This window comes from Lates calcarifer, linkage group LG24, assembly GCF_001640805.2.
Source record: "Lates calcarifer isolate ASB-BC8 linkage group LG24, TLL_Latcal_v3, whole genome shotgun sequence".
Classification (NCBI taxonomy): domain Eukaryota; kingdom Metazoa; phylum Chordata; class Actinopteri; family Centropomidae; genus Lates; species Lates calcarifer.
In genome coordinates, this window is record NC_066856.1 from 13,748,704 (window position 1) to 13,769,590 (window position 20,887).

Consider the following 20,887-nt stretch of genomic DNA (forward strand, 5'->3'; position numbering starts at 1 on the left):
CAGCCCATTTCATTAGATAATGGATATGCATTTATTCACCTGGCACACAAAGAATTTGGCAGACAAACAAACAAATAACCAAATTGACTAAGAGATAATTATCAACTGTTTCATTTGAGGCACTTTCAAATTCACAAATTAAACACAGGAAACAGGGCACCTTTCATTCCTATTTGAGCTGATGTAGCAAATTAAGGTATATTTTTTTAGATTATAGGTACTGAGTGTTTCTCTTTTTAATTAATCTGGACACTGTGTGAGGGCAGCGCTTGTAAGCACGTTGTTTTTTTTTTTTTTTTTTTAAAGTGATTTAAACTATATAGCTTTTGGTGTGCAGAACCAAACCAACTCCAGACTACACTTGGCTGTACCGCTCTTCCCCCGCTCACAAACAGCCTCCAACGTCTGTGCTAACACAAAGTCAGCACTATCATAATGATACGAAATGAGTATCAGTTCAGTGCGAGATGCAGAGTGCAGAGTGTGGGGCCAGCTGGTCTGCCAGGATTTATGCTTCACACTTCTACATCCTGGTCACGGCGAGCTGAGTTACTTCACCATATGGAGGTGATGGGCCCACTAATTACTACAGTGCTGTCCTATTAACACATAAGAACGCCATTTGGCGACTATGCATCATTTAAGGCATACCTCCACACAAGTTTTACAATAGCCTATAGCTGGTGATTGATGGCAAGCTCCTCTGACATTTATGGACAAGGGAGGAAATATTAAATAACATTAAGAAAATTGCAAATATGAGCAAACATCAGCGTTATTATAAATAAAATGACACTTCCTGAGGGTGTGTGTAGCTATATACAACTAAAGGCTGCAGTTTTTGTAGTACATATTCTGCTGGTGACACTGTATTATTGATGTAACAGTAGCACTGTAATTTCTAGCCCCAGTTTGTGCCTCTCATGTATTACTATTACATTTGTGTCAAAGCACTAGAATGGAGTTTTGTCCTTTAGCTATTTGAGGGATAATCATGCTCTAAATTTTGGAACTACACTTCCCATAGTGCTTTCACGGCTGTAAACAGGAAGTATAATTTGTCCATGGATTAACTGAATTTCACTATGGGCTACAACTTGAGCCTTGATTTATAGTCTCTATGTGTTTACATTTCTGCAAATTATCATCACTGAAGTATGCAGAATTCAAGCATGTACTGACAGCTATCACTGGATTACTTTGATACTGAGCAATACTTTAAAATGGGATGACTCTCAGGCAAGTTCTGGAGTTACAAGGAGTGTCTTGTTTTCTCTTATTTCTAAGAGAAAAATAACCTTTGAGGATTCTGGAAATACCTTCAAAACAGCGGTGAGTGGTTTTAAATGACCTGTTTTCTTTCTTCCATGATCGCCAGGAAAAAAATGTAATGATAGTACATGAGAAGTAAACAACTAGGGCTGCATTAGTTCATTGATCTCTCCATTGCTAAAACACAGAGAAGACAGAAATCTAGACACTCTTGGACCGAGAAGAAGACATCAAAAACATACACCAACTGGTAAACCACATAAAATCATTTGGTCAGACATAGTGTAGCTCTGTTGTGGTTCTTCCAAACCCTCTGTACCCTGCTGTAGAAACAAAATGGTAATAAAATGAAAGCCAGACAGTGAATGGGAATGAATTTTACCTGCCAGAAGTCCGCCACTGTGGAAGGAAGTGGGCCCTGCGAGGCGATGTAAGTAGGGTTGCGAGGGTCATGGTCCATCTGGGAGAGAGGGAAAGAGGGAGTGTGAGATGGTATTTTGGTGGGGACTGGTGGATGAAAACATACTGTCTGGATAAAAGACTTGCATTAAAGCCTCCATATGGATGGAGGAATGAGAGGAGATCAGCATCTTTTGAAGAAAACTCTGCTGTATCATATTCTCTGTCATCCATTCTTTGATTCAGCCTCTACTTGTAACTTTCCTTGTTGTCCCTTCTGTTCTCACAGAACAGTACAGTCTTATTTACAATGTCTTCATACCAATATACTTCCTCAAAGACCTCATGAAATGGGTTTCCGGTCTCTTTTTTTTTCCTGCTTTGACATGTTTCTGCATGAAACATGATATTGTGGTGGGACTTTAAAAGCCTGGAGGTGTTTGACATGAGGGAGATGAATGTTGAGGTGGGACATAATGACACGGGGGACTTGATTTGAGGGATGTGATTGAGACTTGATTGAGTAGGTGTTGGCTGGGTCGCCCCCTCTCCCCCCAAAATCAATGATCACATTTTATCGAATGAATTTTTATGCACACCCTCGAGTGTGAGATGCATCAGTGGAGAGATGTTGACATATTTTGCAGGAAGAGAAATGGGTGGGTATGTAACAATGTATTCTTGAGGTATATTTGGCATTATAATGATAGACGACACACCCAAACAGTGCTTTGTTTTTGTTAGTGTAGGGATTCATTTTAATATTATTTATTGTACATCTACAAAAGGTAGTCTTATTTGAGGAAAATGCAGTAGTTTATTTATAAAATTAAAGTGCAACTGACTCATTTCTTGTTATTGGGTGACATCTACAATCAATGTCATAATAAAAGCCATTCAGAGAAAGAGAGAGATCTCTTGAGCATAATATCATGAAACACCACTACAGTGCATCACAGGGTCATACTTGATGACTTTTTCCTTTCTTTATGAACTTTGTTTTTTTACTTGTTTTTTTTTTTAACATCTCATCAAGGACACATAACGAGCAAAAAGTTTTGTTTGTTAAGATCTGGTTTTGTTTTTCATCTCTTCGTATGTTTTGTAGGCTCATTTGAGACCTTGACACTTGACCTTAAAAGGAAAATAATTATGGAGCATTTCTTCATGGCTTTGATATTACCATAATGCTTTTCTCTCCTCATGTTTAATGTTTAATAACCTCAACAACAGGATTAATTCTTAATGCTCTTAGCAGACGATAAAACCAAACATATAACTTTAGTCCAAATTTTTAAAATAAAAAATCAATTTCTTTATTATTTATCTTATGTCTGTTTGTAATTTATTTTCATTGTGGTGGATTAAAAGCATTCAATTGTTTTCTCATTTAACTCCACTTAAAAACAGTGATGTAATTACAAGTCAAGCTCAGTAGAAACAGACTGTTTTGTTCTGAAAGTGTTCATTTTAAAGCGACGCTGTTGAACATTATGCTTGGTGCTGTATTTGAATCAGGTGTCTGTTGGATGTCAGGCAATGTCGGGTATCAGGACGTCAGTGTTAATTCTGGGTGTTGTAGTTGTAACTAAATGATTACTGGAAAACAGCAGTGGTGAAGCATGAGTGATTGAAAACGCCCTCTCAACACACCTATACAAAAGCTGGCTGAAATTTTTAAATTTGACTGCCTCTCTGTTGAGGAAATTTCACAAAGCACTCATAAGTGTAGGAAACATTGTGTTCATAACCCAGCGTTACACTTCAATTAGCCATAACCATGTTGTTCGACGTTCTCTTCATCTTCTCGGGTAGAAAATCCTAATGAGAATTTGTAAAAAAAAAAAAAAAAAAAAAAAAAAAGAGGAAAAAAAATTTCCCCCACAGAAATGAAAGGGTGGTGCCGAATGCTAGTGTTGCCACTCCGTTTGGCCAATCTCAAGGACACAGACATGCTGTAGCTGTGTGCTGACATCCCTGCATGAATACTAAAGCGCAAACATGAAAGAGTAGTCCTGCGTTTCAGCTGTCCTCCCCTTGCCATTGTGGGAAGAAGATAGACTGCAACAAGAAAGGCAAAGAAGTACTCTTTGGTTTGAGGTAAAATAGCTTGTACTAAAATAGCTTGCACAAAAACCTGTTCCCGGAGAAGAGTCTCAACTTTGAACACCTTGCTGTAGTGCCTTGATCCTTTGTTTATATAAGGATAGAGAGCTTGGGAGCTAAATGCCGGCTTGAGCTCATCCCAGATAGTTTGGAAACAAAAGCATGGAGAACAGGTGGGAAATGGAAAAGCCACACAGCGTTTGACTTTGTTTAAAGAAAAAAAAAGGCCAGACAAGGCAAAGGAAGCCAGGGTTTGACCACATTTTGTGTCACTGCGCATTCCTTCAAACCATCCCTCACACTAATGATGCTGTACATCTGGGAGCGCTTGTATCATTTGTGGTCAAGCATTAACCATTATCTAAGCCTTTCCCTCTGTGTGTGTGCGTCACCCCCGTGCTTTGCAGGGAGCTCAGATCACCCCTTTGCTTTGCCTCTCTGACCCCGCATTCCCAGAAAGAAGCGACAGATTATTTACTCGTAGGCCACTGCCCCTGAAGCTAATGAGGAGGAAGAAGCTGCATTGACAGACATAATTATCACAGTTTTGCTCGGCTCAGCCAGGGGTCCCTTTTGTGGTGTAATTACTGTCCTTTCATCTGCACACCACTGCATCCGCCATTACTTCACCCATCTTCAACATCCGTTTGTGTGGTTTTAAAAAAAAAAAAAACTGCACCAAAACTGTATTTGATAACTCAACTTTACACCCTTTCTCTGGTACCAATCAGATTTTTTGCTCTCTTCTTTCCCTGATTGATGAACTTTATTATAATATTATTCTATAAGATGCCAAATGTCGCACTACAGCACTGTTTAAATAAGCTAAAAACTCCTATGAATATGCCATTAGAGAAAATGGAGGAATAAATTGAGCATCTAAAAGTCTCCATTGTTTGTTCCTGAAGAGTAATAGGCTTTTAGTGCAGCTGCGTGTATTTCCCTCATCTATCTCCTCAGAAATTTTGGCACTGTATTTGAAATGCATAGCTTCCTGTTCCCCTTTGATGGAATTCCTTTTCAGCAGCCACAGGGGAAATCATGACTGGCAATATTTTGGGGAAAAAAACCAAAAAAAAAAAAAACCTTAGCCCTCTCCAAAACTGGGGTCTTTCTGGATATACAGAGAATGCATTTGTTTAGTTAAAAATGATGTCTTATACTTTTTAGTGCAGATAAAAAAAGGGGTATCTCCAGGGAGCGGACATTTTGAAAGCAGTGAAAAGCAGCAGCGTGATTCATCAAGACAAACTGAATTCACCAAGTCTCTCTGCATTGAGAACAAAGTTTAGAAAAAAAGGATCAATGCACTTGGATCAATGACAAGTCCTTTGAAACTTCTTTTATCTCAAAGTAAAACCCAGCCACAACAGGTGCTCCTGGTACAAAAAAGGCTTCAGAGACAACAGATATTAGCCACAACGCAGAGCCATAATGAATAAACAATACTCACTATTGGACTGGCATTGATGTAATCTGAGTTGCCGTGGTTGTTCTCTGCTTTCAAGGTGATCCTGGAATGATCATCTGTAATGGAGATGCATAATTCATCAACACATATTTCCACAGTTTTTTCCTCCCTGCACAATAACAACAGAATTTTGAGCAGCAACAGAGGAAAATGAAAGTGCAAAGGCTGCAGGGATTGCAATTTCACCAGGCTTTCATCATACACACACTCACTATTCTGAAGTCCTGAATTGCTTCACCTTCAATAAGGAATGTTCCTTGTGAAATAATGATAAAATATTTTATCTTAAGAAGTCTGGAAGTTGTGAGCCTTAAAATCCCCCCCCCACACACCTTTTTTTAAACAAGTGAAACTATTGCAAGATTCATATAATCTGTTTCCAGTCTGCCTAAACACATTTGCTTCAAATTAAAGTCAATGAAAACCTGACTTTAAATCTTCTGTAGTTCTCATATTCATATAACTGAGCAGACATCAAAGTAAGAAAAAGAAGGTATTATTTAAGAGTTAAACAACAAAGAGGTAGAGTTAGTGTATGTAATGTTTTTCCATTTTATCCTAACCTTTGAATGGTTCGCATACCTATAACAGAAACATATATTAAGGCAACACAGTGCTTATATTTATGCCCTGTTGTTGGTCCACTTTTACAAGAGAAATGATTTGAATAACTGATGAGTAACACTCCCTAATGCAACAGACGAGACCTCTACTGGTTTTCAAGAAAAACTTGTTGTATTGATAATTTTTTGGTAACATATGTTCTACAGTGTTTTGGCTTCTTTATCCAACTGGTTTTATGTATTTCTTTGAAGCATATCAACAACACTGATGGATATTGCTGTAACCTGGGAGCATTCTCACAGCCCCAAAAAAACCCAAAAATTAAATGGACTTCTGAATGGACTCACATACGACCACGGCATCAGAGCGGTTCCTCTTGGAGTTCTGCTCTCCCTGCCCCACGCTGCAGGCGCTGGGCTCTGCCTGGTAGGAGCACAAGGCCTCCCACTCGCGCTCCAGACGGTTCTTGTTCTTCAAGTGGTCCTCCATGTATGACTATGGGACAACAGGGAGCACCTTAGCCGCCATTTCAAAGGACAAGCCAAAATCGTGTGAAAGAGGACTGAATCTCTAAATATGGCTGTTTTTGCATTTGATTAATGGAAACCTGAAATAATTCACCATTATTTTATCAGAGCTGGCAGGAGATAGGCTGTTGTTATTTTTTTCCATTGTGTTTTCTCAATATGAGCTAACCAATAAATAAACTGGAGCAAAACACTAAACCCCTGACAACAGCACCTCTCCTTTAAAGCTGTGATCAGGTGTCATGGTGCATTATTGTCTTAAGCTGCTGTATAGCATAACAACTGGGTGAGGAGGAGGTTGCGGAGGATCTAGGTGGGGAAGGTGCGCTAATGTTTGCGTTTTTGTGTGTTTGTGCGTGTGTGTTTGACTGAGTAAAAGAAAAAAAAAATCACACACAATTAAGACTCCTGAAAGGTTTGTCTGCATTGGAAATACTTCAGGGGTGTTTCAATCACGTCCCTCACTGCTTGCACAGCCACTGATAAGATTGTCTGCATTTAAGCCCTCGCTTGGAGAAGACAAAATTGAATTCGCTAGAGAGACAAAGATGGAAAAAGAGAAGGGGGAGGGGTATAGGCCTGTGTGTGTATATGTGTGTGTGTGTGTGTGTGTGTGTGTATTCTCCCAAACCAGGGCAAGTCTTATGGAGCTTAGAGGCTGTAGCTGGCAAGATGATTCTTTTTTAGCGTGGTGCCGTGTTTCGCTTTCTCTCCTGTATCATGGCTCCCCTCCCGATGGGGTTAAATGGTTTAGTCCGCTATTGTGTGAGGCAGAAGATTACAGACTCATAAACTGATGTCAGGGATCAGCTGGCTAATACAATGAAAGTGATACCCAGATGTGCCCGGTTTTTATCCCATATTAAAGGCAGTATAGGTAGGCTGAGCAGAGAGGTGACACTCCATTGTTACATCCGACTTATTCACTCCTGTCTGTCAAAAGGGAAATCCAAGTCTTTGCAGAATATATATAATTCCTACCTAGATGATAATCACAAATAAGCTTGTCCAACACATAATAGGCAATTACCCTTTGATGGCTCATGAATTCAGACGTCTCCTGCATGCATGCAAAGGATATTAGATGGCTTATAAGAACATTACGAATCCTACAGACAATGGAAATCAAAGTTTATTGTTAGATATGGTACCAAAGGTGCCACTCAGGTCTTAAAAGCCACACAGAGAACAGAAAAAGCAACTCTTGTGATTAATGCAGCTGCATAATGAGAGAACACGACAGCACAGTGTGTTCTATCTGAACCCATTACTGACATAAAGGAATGTTTCTGAAATAGTACAGTAGATTTCTGCTGTTATACTTTGAACCATCCCTGTTTGAACTTTTAATTTTATGCATGCAAAAAACTCAATTATGGAAAAAAAAAATCTAGTTAATGTCAATTCTAATGGCAGGCTGCACACGTATATTTGCATGTGTGTTGTTGTGCATCGCCTACGCAAATACACAGTGCTGTCTACCCGGGAAAATGACAGCATGCCATTATGGCCACTTGACAGAGCCTGTCACCACTATGCTCTTGTCACCCTGTACAAGTACTCTCTGCTTGCCAGCCTGACAGCATTCCACCTCCCATACAAATATTACATCTCCATGTACTTGATACATCCACTCTGAATTGCATCCCCTCCTATTCAAACGATGCCCTGAATCGATTGCATTCCAAATTCATATTTTTGCAGCTTAATGCAATGCAGCCAGCAGGCCCTTATCAAGCCCTCCCGTTTCTAGGGGGAGGCAGTGGACCATGGCGTATTCCAGAGACAGGGTAACGAAGGTTTAGTGAATGGGGGGATTATGTCTGCCAATCAGAGGCTTGGGATGGGAGGCCTGGGTGTCAGGGAAACAATGTCTAATCCTTCCTAAGCAGTCTCCTCGGCAGCAGAGGGTGATGGGTGAAATCAGGATGAAGGGAGGACCAGGGGAGCCAGACACAACAGGTAACACATTACTGTCAAGCTCCGCAGTCAAATTAAACCGAACAATACTGGTAACAGTTTGTACAGGGAGCTTTATGATATGATAAACAGCAGCGAGAGTTGAAAAAAGGTATTAATATGTATGTATTTATGTGACTAATGATAGCTAGATGAAAAGAACACATTGTTTTGCGTTAAATGGAACAGAAAATTGTATTTTTTAGTCATAAACTGAATTTAAAATTGCCAGTAAAAGTCACTGAGGGCAGAACATGTTGCATGAGTCAGTGGCTATTTTCCTTTGCATGAGTCTATTTTCTTTTTGAACAAATAATTTATCATTTTTAAAAAAAGAACAATAACTACTCAACATAATGAAAAAGAGCCTCAAGCTACATAATTATTGTTTTTTCTTTTTTTCTTTTTTCAAGGGAGATGTGATTAAGCCAAAGGAACACTACAAGAACAATCGGTATCAACATTTTGACCCTGTTTTTGGAAAGCAGGGGAATAAGGACAGATGTGTTTTGCTGCATTTTAGAGGAAAAAGCAAGTTTGGTGAATGTGAAGTGCTGTCCATGGTGCTGAAAGCACCCAGTACTGCAGCAATAAGCACATACATGCAGCCACATGGAAACACATGCTTCCATGTTACATGTGGTAACAGTTTTTGGCGTTTTAATCATTTAGTCGGTAATGTTTGCACCGTTTTAGCACCACACTGCAGCTGAAAAAGGCAAGAGAGAAGAGAGAAAATGTAAGACAGCAGAGGTGTGTCAAAGCTCTGAAAAAACACAGCAGATGACTCAGCACACAGAGGCATCCAATTTCAGTTTTGAAGTTGGAAGTCGTTATGCAAGACTTTTTAAGGCTTGAGGTGGGCCGCACAGTGGGGCGCAACATCGTAGTTCATTTATCCTGATGGCACCAAACTCTCGCTGTAGCATAGTAGGTTGTGTGTGTGTGTGTGTGTGTGTGTGTGTGTGTGTGTGTGTGTGTATGTGTGTGTGTGTGAGGGGTGATCACCTCCAAAAAAAAAAAAAGGACCCCCAGCATGTGTGCTTTGGAAAGCTGGGTATTCATCATCCTTCTCCACACGGTGTGTGCTCCAAAGAGCAAGAGAGGGGAGATGAGAGGAGAGGAGAGCAGAGATGGGAAAATATAGGTCTGAGATCAGTGATAACAAGGCAATCTCACACATGGCTTCATGTGAGATGGCGCTGGAATTTTAAAGAAGAACCCCTATAGGACATCTCCATGTCAATCATGGCATGAAAGAGAAGTAAAGGTCCCTGTGTGTTTTACCTTTCTACATTGTAATGACTGCGTTTGTGCTGTGAAGAAATTGGGGCTAATAATAACAGCTCCTAGAAATGATTCACAGTGGCTCTTTTGTTATTGCAGGGCTAAATGCTCTTCTATTGTCGATGTTTTCAAAAGGGGTTTCACAAACAAGCCTTGACGAGTGCAACAAAACCCATCTATTACCACCAATACAAGGCATTACTCAGATTCACTCTCATTCATTATAGCCTCCCAATATAAAAGCTAGACTTGCAGTGTGATGAATGCTCTCTCCATTAATGGAAACACTGCAAGGCATCTATCCATCTCTTTTATCAAGCTTGTCTCAAATGAATGAAGCGAAACTTGTGCAAAATTAAAACAATCCATTGTGTGTTTGTGGACACGTTGGCAACCAAAAGCTTTTTCCACTCCAGCCCACCACCCCTTCCCCCCCCTCAGAAAAAAAAACACCTTGCAAAATTTCTAAAACATCCAAATGACAATCAGATGGTGTAATGATATTTCACTTTTGAGCAGGTCTCATCACGCAAAACAATGTCTGCCTCATTTTGCTGCAGCAGTGCGAGAGATGGAGGGGGTAAAAGATGAAAATGACAGAGGGGAGAGAAGCGGGACGGAATGATAAAGAGAGAAAATGACACAGTAGAGGGAGGAAAAAGTTGGAGGAAAAAAAATGAAGACAACAGAGGAAAGATAAAGCAAGAGGGAGAAAAACAGCAGGAAGAGTGATGAAAAAAACCCCCAAAGATAACAGGGTTCTGAAGGGAATGAGGTGAGAGAGGGATGAAAAAGAGACACATCCAAACAGATAAACAGAGAGAAATCAAGCTGTTGGTTTTCAGCACAGAGCCTAGTGTACTCATAAACACAGGGAGTTTTTAAAGCATACACTGTAATGTAAGCTCACTAGATATCTGAAAAGCCTATTCCTATGTGGATCAGTGATACCCAACCTTTTCTATCTGACGTATACCTACAGACCATTAGATATGAACTGAAGTACCCCCTCATCAACTCCAACCAATGTTCCAAATGTGTTCATATGAATTAATTTTAACATGGATGCTGTTTAATACTATTACCTATATAAACATACCTCTTGGAGTTGCAGACGTTGTACACTGTTAATCCATTACTTTTAGCTATTTCAACATCTCTAACTACTTAGTTTTCAGATATCCTTGACTTCCACACATGGTGTATCATCAGCTGACTGAATATGTGGATATATGTTTTTGAAATCAAATCCTAATATCTATTTTTTCCAAATTAATTTGGCAACTCCACAGCCCACGCATCCCCTAGGAAGTGCAGAAGTACCCTTTGGGGTACAAGTATACCTGTTGGGGGATCACTGATGTAAATCGATGCCTTTGTACACAAGCCTGACCTAATGTAATTCTTATCAAAAACAAGAGTTTGAGTTTCCCAAACTACACTAAACCCACCATGGCAGGTTAAGGTCACAGTCAGTCAGACACGATGAGATGTTGTGGTTGTTTAGTTGTAATAATCAGATGCTAAGAACCACAAATACTCTCCGAGGGCCCGACAACAAACCAACCTCAACCACCTTCCATCTATTCAACCTTCTCTCTTCTCTTGCCACTTTTTATACCACATGGATCACTACATTGTTTCAAAAGTCAAAGGAAGCTCCTTACCAGTATCATGTGACCAGTGGAGATATCCATGTTGGATGGCACTGGCTCTTCACACCAGGAGGAGGTGCTGCTGCGGGTTGATGGGCTAGCCGCGGGGCCATCGCTGAACTGGGATGACACACTGTTGAGCCTCGAGTGGCGCAGAGTCTCTGGTCGTTCAACGCGCTCTGACGTCCTGATCGCCATTCGCTGGCGACACAGCTCCTGGGGGATTAGAGGAGACGATGGTGAAGCACTGGATCATCAAAAATGTGTTTTTTCCCAGGCTTCTTGCAAGGTTTCATGTATTTATCTTCTTTTCATGCACATGACAATAGTTTTATGTATGTTATGTGCTTATCCTTGCTCTTAGAGGGCTGAGTTCTGTAAATGCACCTTGTAAAATCCTGTATCTAGGCTGACTTGATCTGTCCTCACTTGTCTGTAGATTAATGGCTTATCCTTGTGGATTATGGAGCTTATACTAATTATGTCAAAAATACATGGTTCAGGAACCCTGCACGATTTATAGAATAAATTCAGCACGTCGCACCTGGCTGCCACACAGCAACCATCGTCATTGTTTAAGAATGGATCTTTTAGTCGTGGAAAAAAAACCCCATGCTCTTTCACAGCAAAATCCTGCAATAAATCACCACACATATATATTTTGGGGGAAAATGAATTTGGATCCAAAGATGAAACATCGCTATCTATCAATCAAATATGATTTCCAGTATCAGTGTATATAACCACACAGAACCAAAGGAGATAAAAAATGCATTGGCACAATTGTAAAGTATAATTCTCTGTTTTGATTGATATATCCAGGTGTCTGAGATTTGCTTAAAAAAAAAAAAAAATTAAAAAAACACTCCTACGAAGACAATGACTCAGCTTTTCTCCCATCATGTCTCAGTGCAGAGACAGGGCGTCAAAAATTCGAAGACTAGGCATTATCTACTCTGGTATATACAAAATGAAAAAGAGAGTAAAAAATGTGCAATCTTACACATTTACATATACATGTATAAACACACCAACAGATTAACAGTCACACACTTTGCCTGATTCCCTCCATAAAGTGTGGTTACACTTAGTATTTCTATGTTAAATTCATAATCTGTAACCACCATGTTTGGATTTGGAAAGGCAAAGCCAGTCATCTCCACAGAATTCATATCCATACTCAATTAATAACAGCGAGGGCAGGGCAGGGCAGAGAAAATGCCTTGTGGAAGCACATGCTATCTCATGATCTATCATAGTGATATTTCCCTCTGGAGCACAGGCCTCTCTAAGCCCTGGTCTTGGATCAGCTTTCCCGCCGTCAGACTTTAATGATTAGAGCCATGAAGCGGTGCCCTGGGCCTTGGCCTCGGGGCAATATCCAGGTCCACCTCATAATTCATCCTTCTTCTCAACATCTCTGCAAAAGCGCTGTGCTGTACTGGAGCCGAGAAACGGTCCCAGAAGCAGCCGGAAGGGGGGGGATGCGGTTAGCAACAAAGAGGGCCAGAGGAGAGACACGTGGAGCCCAGAGATGAGCACAGGTCATGGGAGTTACAGTCCCCCCCCTTCAGACTGCTAATAAGAATGAAAACAGGCCAAGAGGAAACAATGTCTACAGTCTGTTCTGCCATCTAACAATATCTCTCTCCCACTGCAAACAGCTCTCCCAGAACAACTGTATCTGTCAGACATGGAGAACACACCCACATGACTGCCTGACAGAGCAGTTATCCCATCCCTAACGATATACTGAGAAAGAACAGGTGCCACACATAACCTAAAATCTGCACTGTATCACAACATGATGGCCACTTTAAACAGAAATGTATTATAATCAAATAATATCAATGCTACTGGATATGATATTAATTTCTAAAGGGAAAGGGGCATTTTCCTTTTGTATTTTTGCTTCTCTGTGGCCACTGTTATAACACTGTAACACCTCCAGCTTGTAATAGGAGAGCAGCCCTGTGAAAACCTGATTAAATATTGAAAATGTTAACGCGACATGCAGATAAATGTGTTCTGAGTGCCACGCTGGGCACAGCTGAGCCCCAACGCTGAAAATCAATACAGCCCAGGCTGCCCGTGGCCCTGGAGAAACAGTGGGAATAGGTCACAGCGGCCGGCCTGTTCCCCTGTCTCGCTCTCTTTCACACACACACACAGACACACACACACTTCTCAAGCGAGGGTGAGCACTGAATAATTGGATGCAGTGAATATCTAGTGGAGCAATAAGTCAAAAATACAAGAAATAATGAAGAAAAAAATGATCTGAATAAACAAAAACAAGTGATTTCTCATTTCAATGTTTGCACTGCACTATTAAAAAAACAGTTAATTTAATCAAAAAAGCACATCACCATCATCATAATAGTTAACAACCATTATAAGAGCAGGTAGAAGAGAATCACTCAAACATGTACACACTTCAACAAATATACTCTCACAAACCAATCACATAATCAACTGTATCTGAACAGGGTATGAGCTCTGCCAATAGCAGAGTGCTGGCTGAGTGTCCTGGCCTCTCATTGGCTCATAGTGACGGGGGCTGGTCTAACCTGATAGGTTGCGGTAGCATCAGTACTGGTGTCAGTCCCCAGGCTGGCCAGCTTCTCCTTCATGTGGAGGTGCGAGCGCTGGCGCACGCAGAAGAAAGTGGCGGACACCGCCAGTGCCACCAGGATGAAGAGCATGCAGAGGACGGAGAGCAGTAGGAACTGGCCTGACTCCACCCTGGTCTCCTTCACCACGGGGATCTGGGTCAGGCTGCCCCTCTGGAGGACACACACAAACAGAGAGAGAACACACCGTCAGGGCAGTAAAGGATGCCACTTTGTCTTTTTTCCCTGATTGATGAAGTCATTTTTGATTTACAGCAACTGCCATATCAAGTCTACAGAGCATCAGTTTTCACCTGTCTTGACTTTCCAGTGAAAAAAATGAGGATGCAACAGCTACCTCCACTTCCTCCCCGCTTTTCCCTTCCACCCACCACCCACCACCACCACCGTCTGACCGGCCCCACTCATTAGCCAGCTCTAATACTGGCCTTATAATACGCATTCAAACTCAGTCAACCCCTATTACCAGCCTCTGTCCAGTGCTGTCTCCACACTGTGCCCCACTATAGATATTTACAACCCCATTTAGTGCTGGCATGGGGCGGGCTGGCACTGTGCAGCTACAGGAGGTTGGGATACTAAAAGCTTGTGCTTAATTAGCTCCTCTGGTCCTGCGTTTGGCTGGATTAGGCCCTGGCCCAAGCCGTGCAGCTAATGGCTACCAGGACTGGAGAGACACAAGTGGCCCAGGACTGGACCTTCATACATCCACCACCAGTTGAATAGAAAAGCCTTTTCAAATAATCACACCCATGCTGCATGTTAATTCAAACAGGAGGGTATAGTGTTTGCCTCACTATGGCAGACCTGTTTATAATTTGCTGTAATATCATCTGAAAGATTTTTATCAGTGCAGGTTAAAGAATTGGCCTGCGTGTTGATAACTGGTCCACTCACGGCCATTTACTGTAATGATAAATTCCCCCTGGGCCTCACTGATACAGAGAATTTTGAAAGCATAACAGCAATAATTAGGAGCAATAATTGGGAAGGATAATTAATGATACCTCAAATGTAGCTACCGTTAAAGATTTTCTTTGCTGATTGCATAAAATATAGACACCTTGCCAAGTTAGTTTTGTATTTAACTCTCAAAGACAGACAGATACTATTTGCCCAGTACACTTTACTTTACTAAATAAATAATTCTTACTGCTCTGTGTGACTGACAGAAAAACAAGGTGGTTCTGCAATAGCCAGTTCTCCAACAGTTTTGGATCTAATTTTATCAGCTGCATACATGCCAATAGCTATACATCTGCAAAAGGGCAATATCAATAACAGTGCACAAATACATCAGCGGGCTCCTAATTGTCTGCTTGCAATATTGAAAGATTGATGGGTGAAGTGAATCAAATCTATGACTTAGGGGGGAGAAAAAAAAACTAAGCTCTGACATTTAGCCTGAGGGGTCTAATGGGCTAGCTGAAGGATGGCTACATCTTGTTATACCATTTTCAAAACAAGACACTTCACCTCAGACCAGCAACAACGCGGTTTGACCTTGTGGTTCGTAATTGCCAATGTTTTTAGCAGTGGTGTGGATGCCCAGGTCTTTTCGATTACTCTGCTGGGCCTGACGACAGTTTGCTGTTGATTGTAATTGCTGTGGCTCGAGGATGTAGTTTCAATCAAGCATTAAGAGGTTAGACAACAACTGAGAGGTTTGAAGAGGCTCATATACAAGTACAGAGGGGGGAAATGGCCTCGATCCAATGACTCATCTGTGCTGTTCAGTGATCAAATAAACATACAGATGAGCAGGAATGACATTTACAAATTAACACAATTTTCATTTGCTGGAGTACTTGTTGAGAATGCAAATCTTCTCTTGTCAGCATCTCTGACATAATTGCACAGTAAAAAACTGAAAATATGGTGCCTGAAAAACTCTCTTTTCACTTAGGATTCAACATATTTAACACTGTAGACACAGCATGTCACAGCGGTGTAGCAGCTCAATACTCTGAAACCAAAGTGCCCCCTATAGACCTATCGGTTCAAACCTGCTTTAACCTATTTCAAGAACTGACAAACCCAAGCTATACTCTTTAGATACAATCTTTTCTTTATTCCAAAAAGAAAGAAAGAAAAAAATCAATGTTAATCAAAGTTAATTAAAGACATGGCCTTCTATGATCTGTGGATCCTTTTGAAAAATATTCAGGTAAACACCTTGGAATGAATAAAAAGCATTTCCACTGTGGGAGCAAACGGGCTTGAAATGTACTGCAAGCATAAAAGAGTGTTTGAAGGCGGTAATCGTGTTAGATAGAAACCAGAGGAGATACAGAAAGAGGGAGAAAAGGGGAGGAGATGTGAGGCTAAGGATTATGTTCATGGGCCTGCAGAGTTCTGTCTATTAGCTTTTTCCCCCCTCGGTTATTATTTCTGTAATAATTTTATTTTTCAATAATTGGAGTCTGTCTTTTAAAAAATATGATTTAACTAGATTAAATAAAACATTTCTGGGATTCACAAACACTTTCAGCTAAATTAAACCATTTTGAATAAGAGCAGCTTAAAATAAATAAAAATCTAAACTGAAATAAAGCAGACTAATTTTTACTATCAAAACATCCATCAAATATTTTCCTACTTACATGTGATTTTAATCTGATGTCAAAATATTATGGCAGGAATTTTTAGTGAAATTTCAGAACCAAATTTCCACCCCTCTTATGAATTCTCCCTCCAGTCAAAATCCACTCTTTAAACTTAATTAAATGCACTTTTTTTTGATCTCTTTAACAGCATGTTCAAGACTGATATTTGTGTCTCATATGTGTAGGATCCAAACTCAGTGAAGTTATTACTCTCTGCCTCTAACAGACTTTCTCCTTCTTCTTCTCTCCTCTATTCATATTGGCCCCTGTCTGGCGAATTAGCCAATCTAAGAGGAGACAAGGGGCAGATGGATTTCGGTGCTCTGGATTATTCAAATGATAAGAGGAAAGGTCAGGCAGAGAGGTGTTGTTGGGGGCGGCTGGCCGTCCATTCACTCGCACCACAATACCTTTGAAAAGTACAAGAGGAAAATCCTCCTAAACACACAACTGCCAAACCTCAACCAACCTTACATCAAGGTTTTTTTTTTAAATGCTACAACTGCAGATCTGAAAGGGATAAAAATCAGCTACAGTTAAAGCAGTTTGCATGGAATAAAATGAGAGTGAGGACAAAAAAGATCACACATGAAATGCCATATTTAACCCTGCCACAACGTTTTCCAAGCATTTTTCTTAGATGGAGGAATAGTGCTGGCTTCATCATGTGCCCTACATTTACAAAAAAAAATTACAATACTGGTAGAAATTGTTTGTCTTATTATTTAGACAAATTTTAAAACTCTAAAAACACATGGAAATAATTATTAATTTGAGAAATGAAGTAACTAAACTGCATAATTATAAAAAGTGCAACATAAAATGTCTTAGTCTACATCTGTGAAAATAAATACCAGAAATAGAATGAAACAAAACAGAATAAAATAAGAAAACCAACTGCAAAATGTCTGAAATTAGAAAACGAGAATCAGATATATTTTTCCACTAAATGCATGATTAAAATAGTATAAATTATGCAGACACAGAGCGGATTTAGCTGCTCAGTTCTCAGGGTTTATGAGTTGAAGCTGCTGCCGGGCTCCAGCAGGATGAACCTGCGCACAAACTTTGTCCCCTGTAGCCAGATGTGCTCACAGCAAACCATCGGCTTCAAGATCCAGTGAAATTCTGTCGATAAGCTTAACTAAGCTTAAATTAACTACACCCGCATGCATATTTTCCTCGATGCTCAATCACATTTTATCCCATAAGGTTTGGGAGCTTCGATCTGCAGCAGAATCATAATGAAACCACAGCTCTCACAATATTCTGCACCGCACTAAAAATCATTTTCATTCACATCTGAAACAAACCCAGTGATTGTTCATAAGTTTTCAAGGCCGATCCCTAGCGGCGCCTTTTTTTTAAAACGCATTTGTCGCATTAAAACTTGCACACTGAACATGGCACAAAAAAAAAAAAACAGGACGGACACACGCTCAAAGCCAGGAGATAATTACCCAAATCCATGTCGCGGGGCAGAGCGCACATTTCGCAGTAAACGGAGGATGCTGCGTCTTGTATTCCAGAGAGCATGGTTAACCACTGACGCCTCGACGCAGCTCCAAGAAGCGTTTGTGCGTCTCTCCCCCCTCTCTCCACCGGCCGCCCACTCAGTCCGCTTCTCCAAAAAAAGTTCCCCTGCGAGGGTCCCATGCGTCCCCCCGGCGCCAACAAAAGACCGCGGCTTCAACACGAAGATGAAGAAAAAGAAGAAGGAGGAAGAAAAAAAGAGGAGAGAGTCGGAGAGAATAAGAAAAGGGAGAAGAATGTGGGATATGCCCGCCTGATTTTCCGAGCCTCGGAAGAATGTGCAGAAGCCCCACTAGTGAGTCCTTTCAGCGCCTCTGTGCCAATGAAAAGAGATGGGGAGGTGGTGGGGTTGGGTTTTTTGCGATCATTTAGTTAAGGCTGAGCCCCTCCTTATATTCAGCAGCTCAGGAGTCCCCGTCCATTGCACATGTCATATCCACTGGTTGCTATAGCGATGCCTCCACATGTTGTCGACAGTGAATGTTCAAGGAGCGATGCCTGGCTAATAGGCTTGCGGGCTGAGGGGCGATATGAATGGACATAGGGCTAGTCACTCATTTGTTGAGCTACTAGGGGTCTCTGTGTTTGGTGTGTGAATTGCTGTTTTCTCAGGCTCTCCTTTTCCTCTGCTCCCTCTCCCAGGGATTCAGTTATGTGAGCAGAATAAGGGAGATGGGGCAGTCTATTCTTCAAAGTAGGCTTCTGCATTCAAAGCTGAAGTGAGCACTATAATAAGAGGCTACCACACAGTACAGTAGTTGTAAAGTATATGAATGCTGCATGGGAGATTGGGTGCAGTCTGAAAAATGCTCAGCCTAAAGCTAAATTGTGTATAATTGGCTAAGTCTTTTCTCTGGTCCCCCCCTAAGATCTGCCAGAATAAAGAAAAAAGGAGAGGAAAATTGCAAGTTTAACAAGTTTTAAAGATAAAACTCACTAAAATGCTATCCTAATTAGCAATCAGTCTGAAAAAAAAAGATCCAATGGAGAGCAACAGCTGCAGTTAGCAGGGAGAGAGAGAGAGAAAGGGGGATTATGGAGAGCACAGGGTGAGAAAAGGAGAAAGAAAAAGAAAAGGGGCGGTGAAGAGAGGAGAACGGGGGTCCTGTCAAATGCAGATGACGAGTCTTGGGGAGGAGGAGGGGTGCGGTGGGTGGGGGTGAGGGGGTGGCTGTGTGACGGGGGGTGGGAGGGGGGCTCTCCAGTTTATTTTTTCCCATTCAGAGAGCACCCCCTCCTCTTCTCTATTGTCCCTCTGTGTGACAGCTGGAGTTGGCAATGTGAAGGGGAGAACAAAAACGAGCTCGCTGTCCAGCCTGGGTCCGCGGCCGCATCGGACGCCACCCCACCTTCAAAAAAAAAAAATTTAAAAAAGCAGAGCCAACACAGGCGGTCCCACAGGGACAGAAATCTGAAGCAGAACACACTCAAACTGACTCAACAATTTTTTTTAATATAGCATCCCCAAAACTGTTACCAGGCCTAATTTATAATGCTGCTGCACAACTGAAATCTCCAGTGCATTTTGCTATTTTACGTTGTGAATTTTTCTGTTTTCTTAAACTTTGATCCTTCCTTATTCATCATTTAGCCACCGTAGGAGTGACACTTTCCAGGTCACGCTTTCTGCACACTTGCATACTATTTATCAGGAATTATTCAGAATCCAAATTCAGTTTTTCGCCTGCCAGAGGGCATCAAATTTGGTCCCAGCCACCCGTCGTCCAAGAAGCAAAATGTTTTATCTTGCAGCATTCGAACCGGGCTGCAGTACCCGCTGTTGCACTAATGCAGGTTGGATGCAGGAGTTAAGCATGGTGGGAGACTTTTATCACGACTGCCAGTGAGTGGTTTTTATTACTCAGAAAGGAAAAAAAATAGTGGCCCCTGAAGTTAATCCCCAGAAAATCAGTCCCTGCATTAAGTCAACCATACGATCATATCTATCCCATTCTCTGGTGAACTGGAAGAGAGCCCTGTTCACTCTTTTACATATGAGATACCCTGGTCACCCACCTGTCAGCCCTATCTCAATCCACACTCATCCCAAACAAGGGTATTCCCCTGATGCCACAGTGGGCGAAAAAGGAGGAGGAGAAGAAAGAAAACGTCTGTCAAGAAGCAGACACCATCTTTACCTGCTCTTTGAAAAAAAGCCTGACTTTGGCACCTGTTGTTTTCCTTCACTTGAACTCTGCGTAAATGGACACGTTTTCACACTTTTCAGCCACTACTACGCACTGCACAGCACAATTTCACAACTGATGTCACATCCTCCATTGAGGCTGGTGCTAATGGTTATCACACCAGGGAGGTTTTGACGTGCATCGATTCATCTTCACAAAAAACAAAAACAAAAAAAACCTATGAACAGTCAAATACTGGAGTCACTCTTATGGTCATTGGCGATATTCGTAGATGCTTTCACGCCTGTGTGTTTCCCCAGTAAGTACTTCCTCGGGGTGACACGTGTTCGAACAGTCGCCACAAGTCCTGCAAGGCTTATCTGTCCTCTTTCCTGCACCGCTCCGGTGTTTGCCTCCATGACACATTTCACATTTCTAATAAAAAAAAAAGATGGAAAAGCGGGCGAGTGTGTTTAAACAGCGAGAGAAGGAGGTATGCGGTACTTCACCGTGTCACTGAGAGAGAGGAGGGGGTGGTGGCGAGGAATGTTAAACAAATGTCAGGATCAAGTGCAGCACCTGAGATGGCAGAGCAGAGACACCGGCTGATTCCCGTGCATGTGAGCCGAGGAAAGATGCGAGGAGACAATATCTTGCTTGGATATTTGCTTGCACCTACAGGCTGCACGATTTTGAGTTTATTTACATGTCTGTCCCTCTGTGAATGCAATCTGAATATACATGCACAG

At 41.4% G+C, this 20,887-nt stretch overlaps 1 protein-coding gene across 1 annotated transcript in view; it reads right to left on the minus strand.

The window, feature by feature from the left end:
- ptprn2 (protein tyrosine phosphatase receptor type N2) overlaps positions 1 to 20,887 on the minus strand; it is a 118,301-nt gene that overhangs the window by 11,824 nt on the left and 85,590 nt on the right. The window contains exons 12-16 of the mRNA XM_018695371.2: positions 13,811 to 14,026; positions 11,253 to 11,456; positions 6,160 to 6,307; positions 5,231 to 5,304; positions 1,655 to 1,732 (exon numbers count right to left, since the gene is read on the minus strand). Of these exons, the coding sequence (XP_018550887.1) occupies positions 1,655 to 1,732; positions 5,231 to 5,304; positions 6,160 to 6,307; positions 11,253 to 11,456; positions 13,811 to 14,026 (720 nt within the window). The remainder of the gene's footprint in view (positions 1 to 1,654; positions 1,733 to 5,230; positions 5,305 to 6,159; positions 6,308 to 11,252; positions 11,457 to 13,810; positions 14,027 to 20,887) is intronic.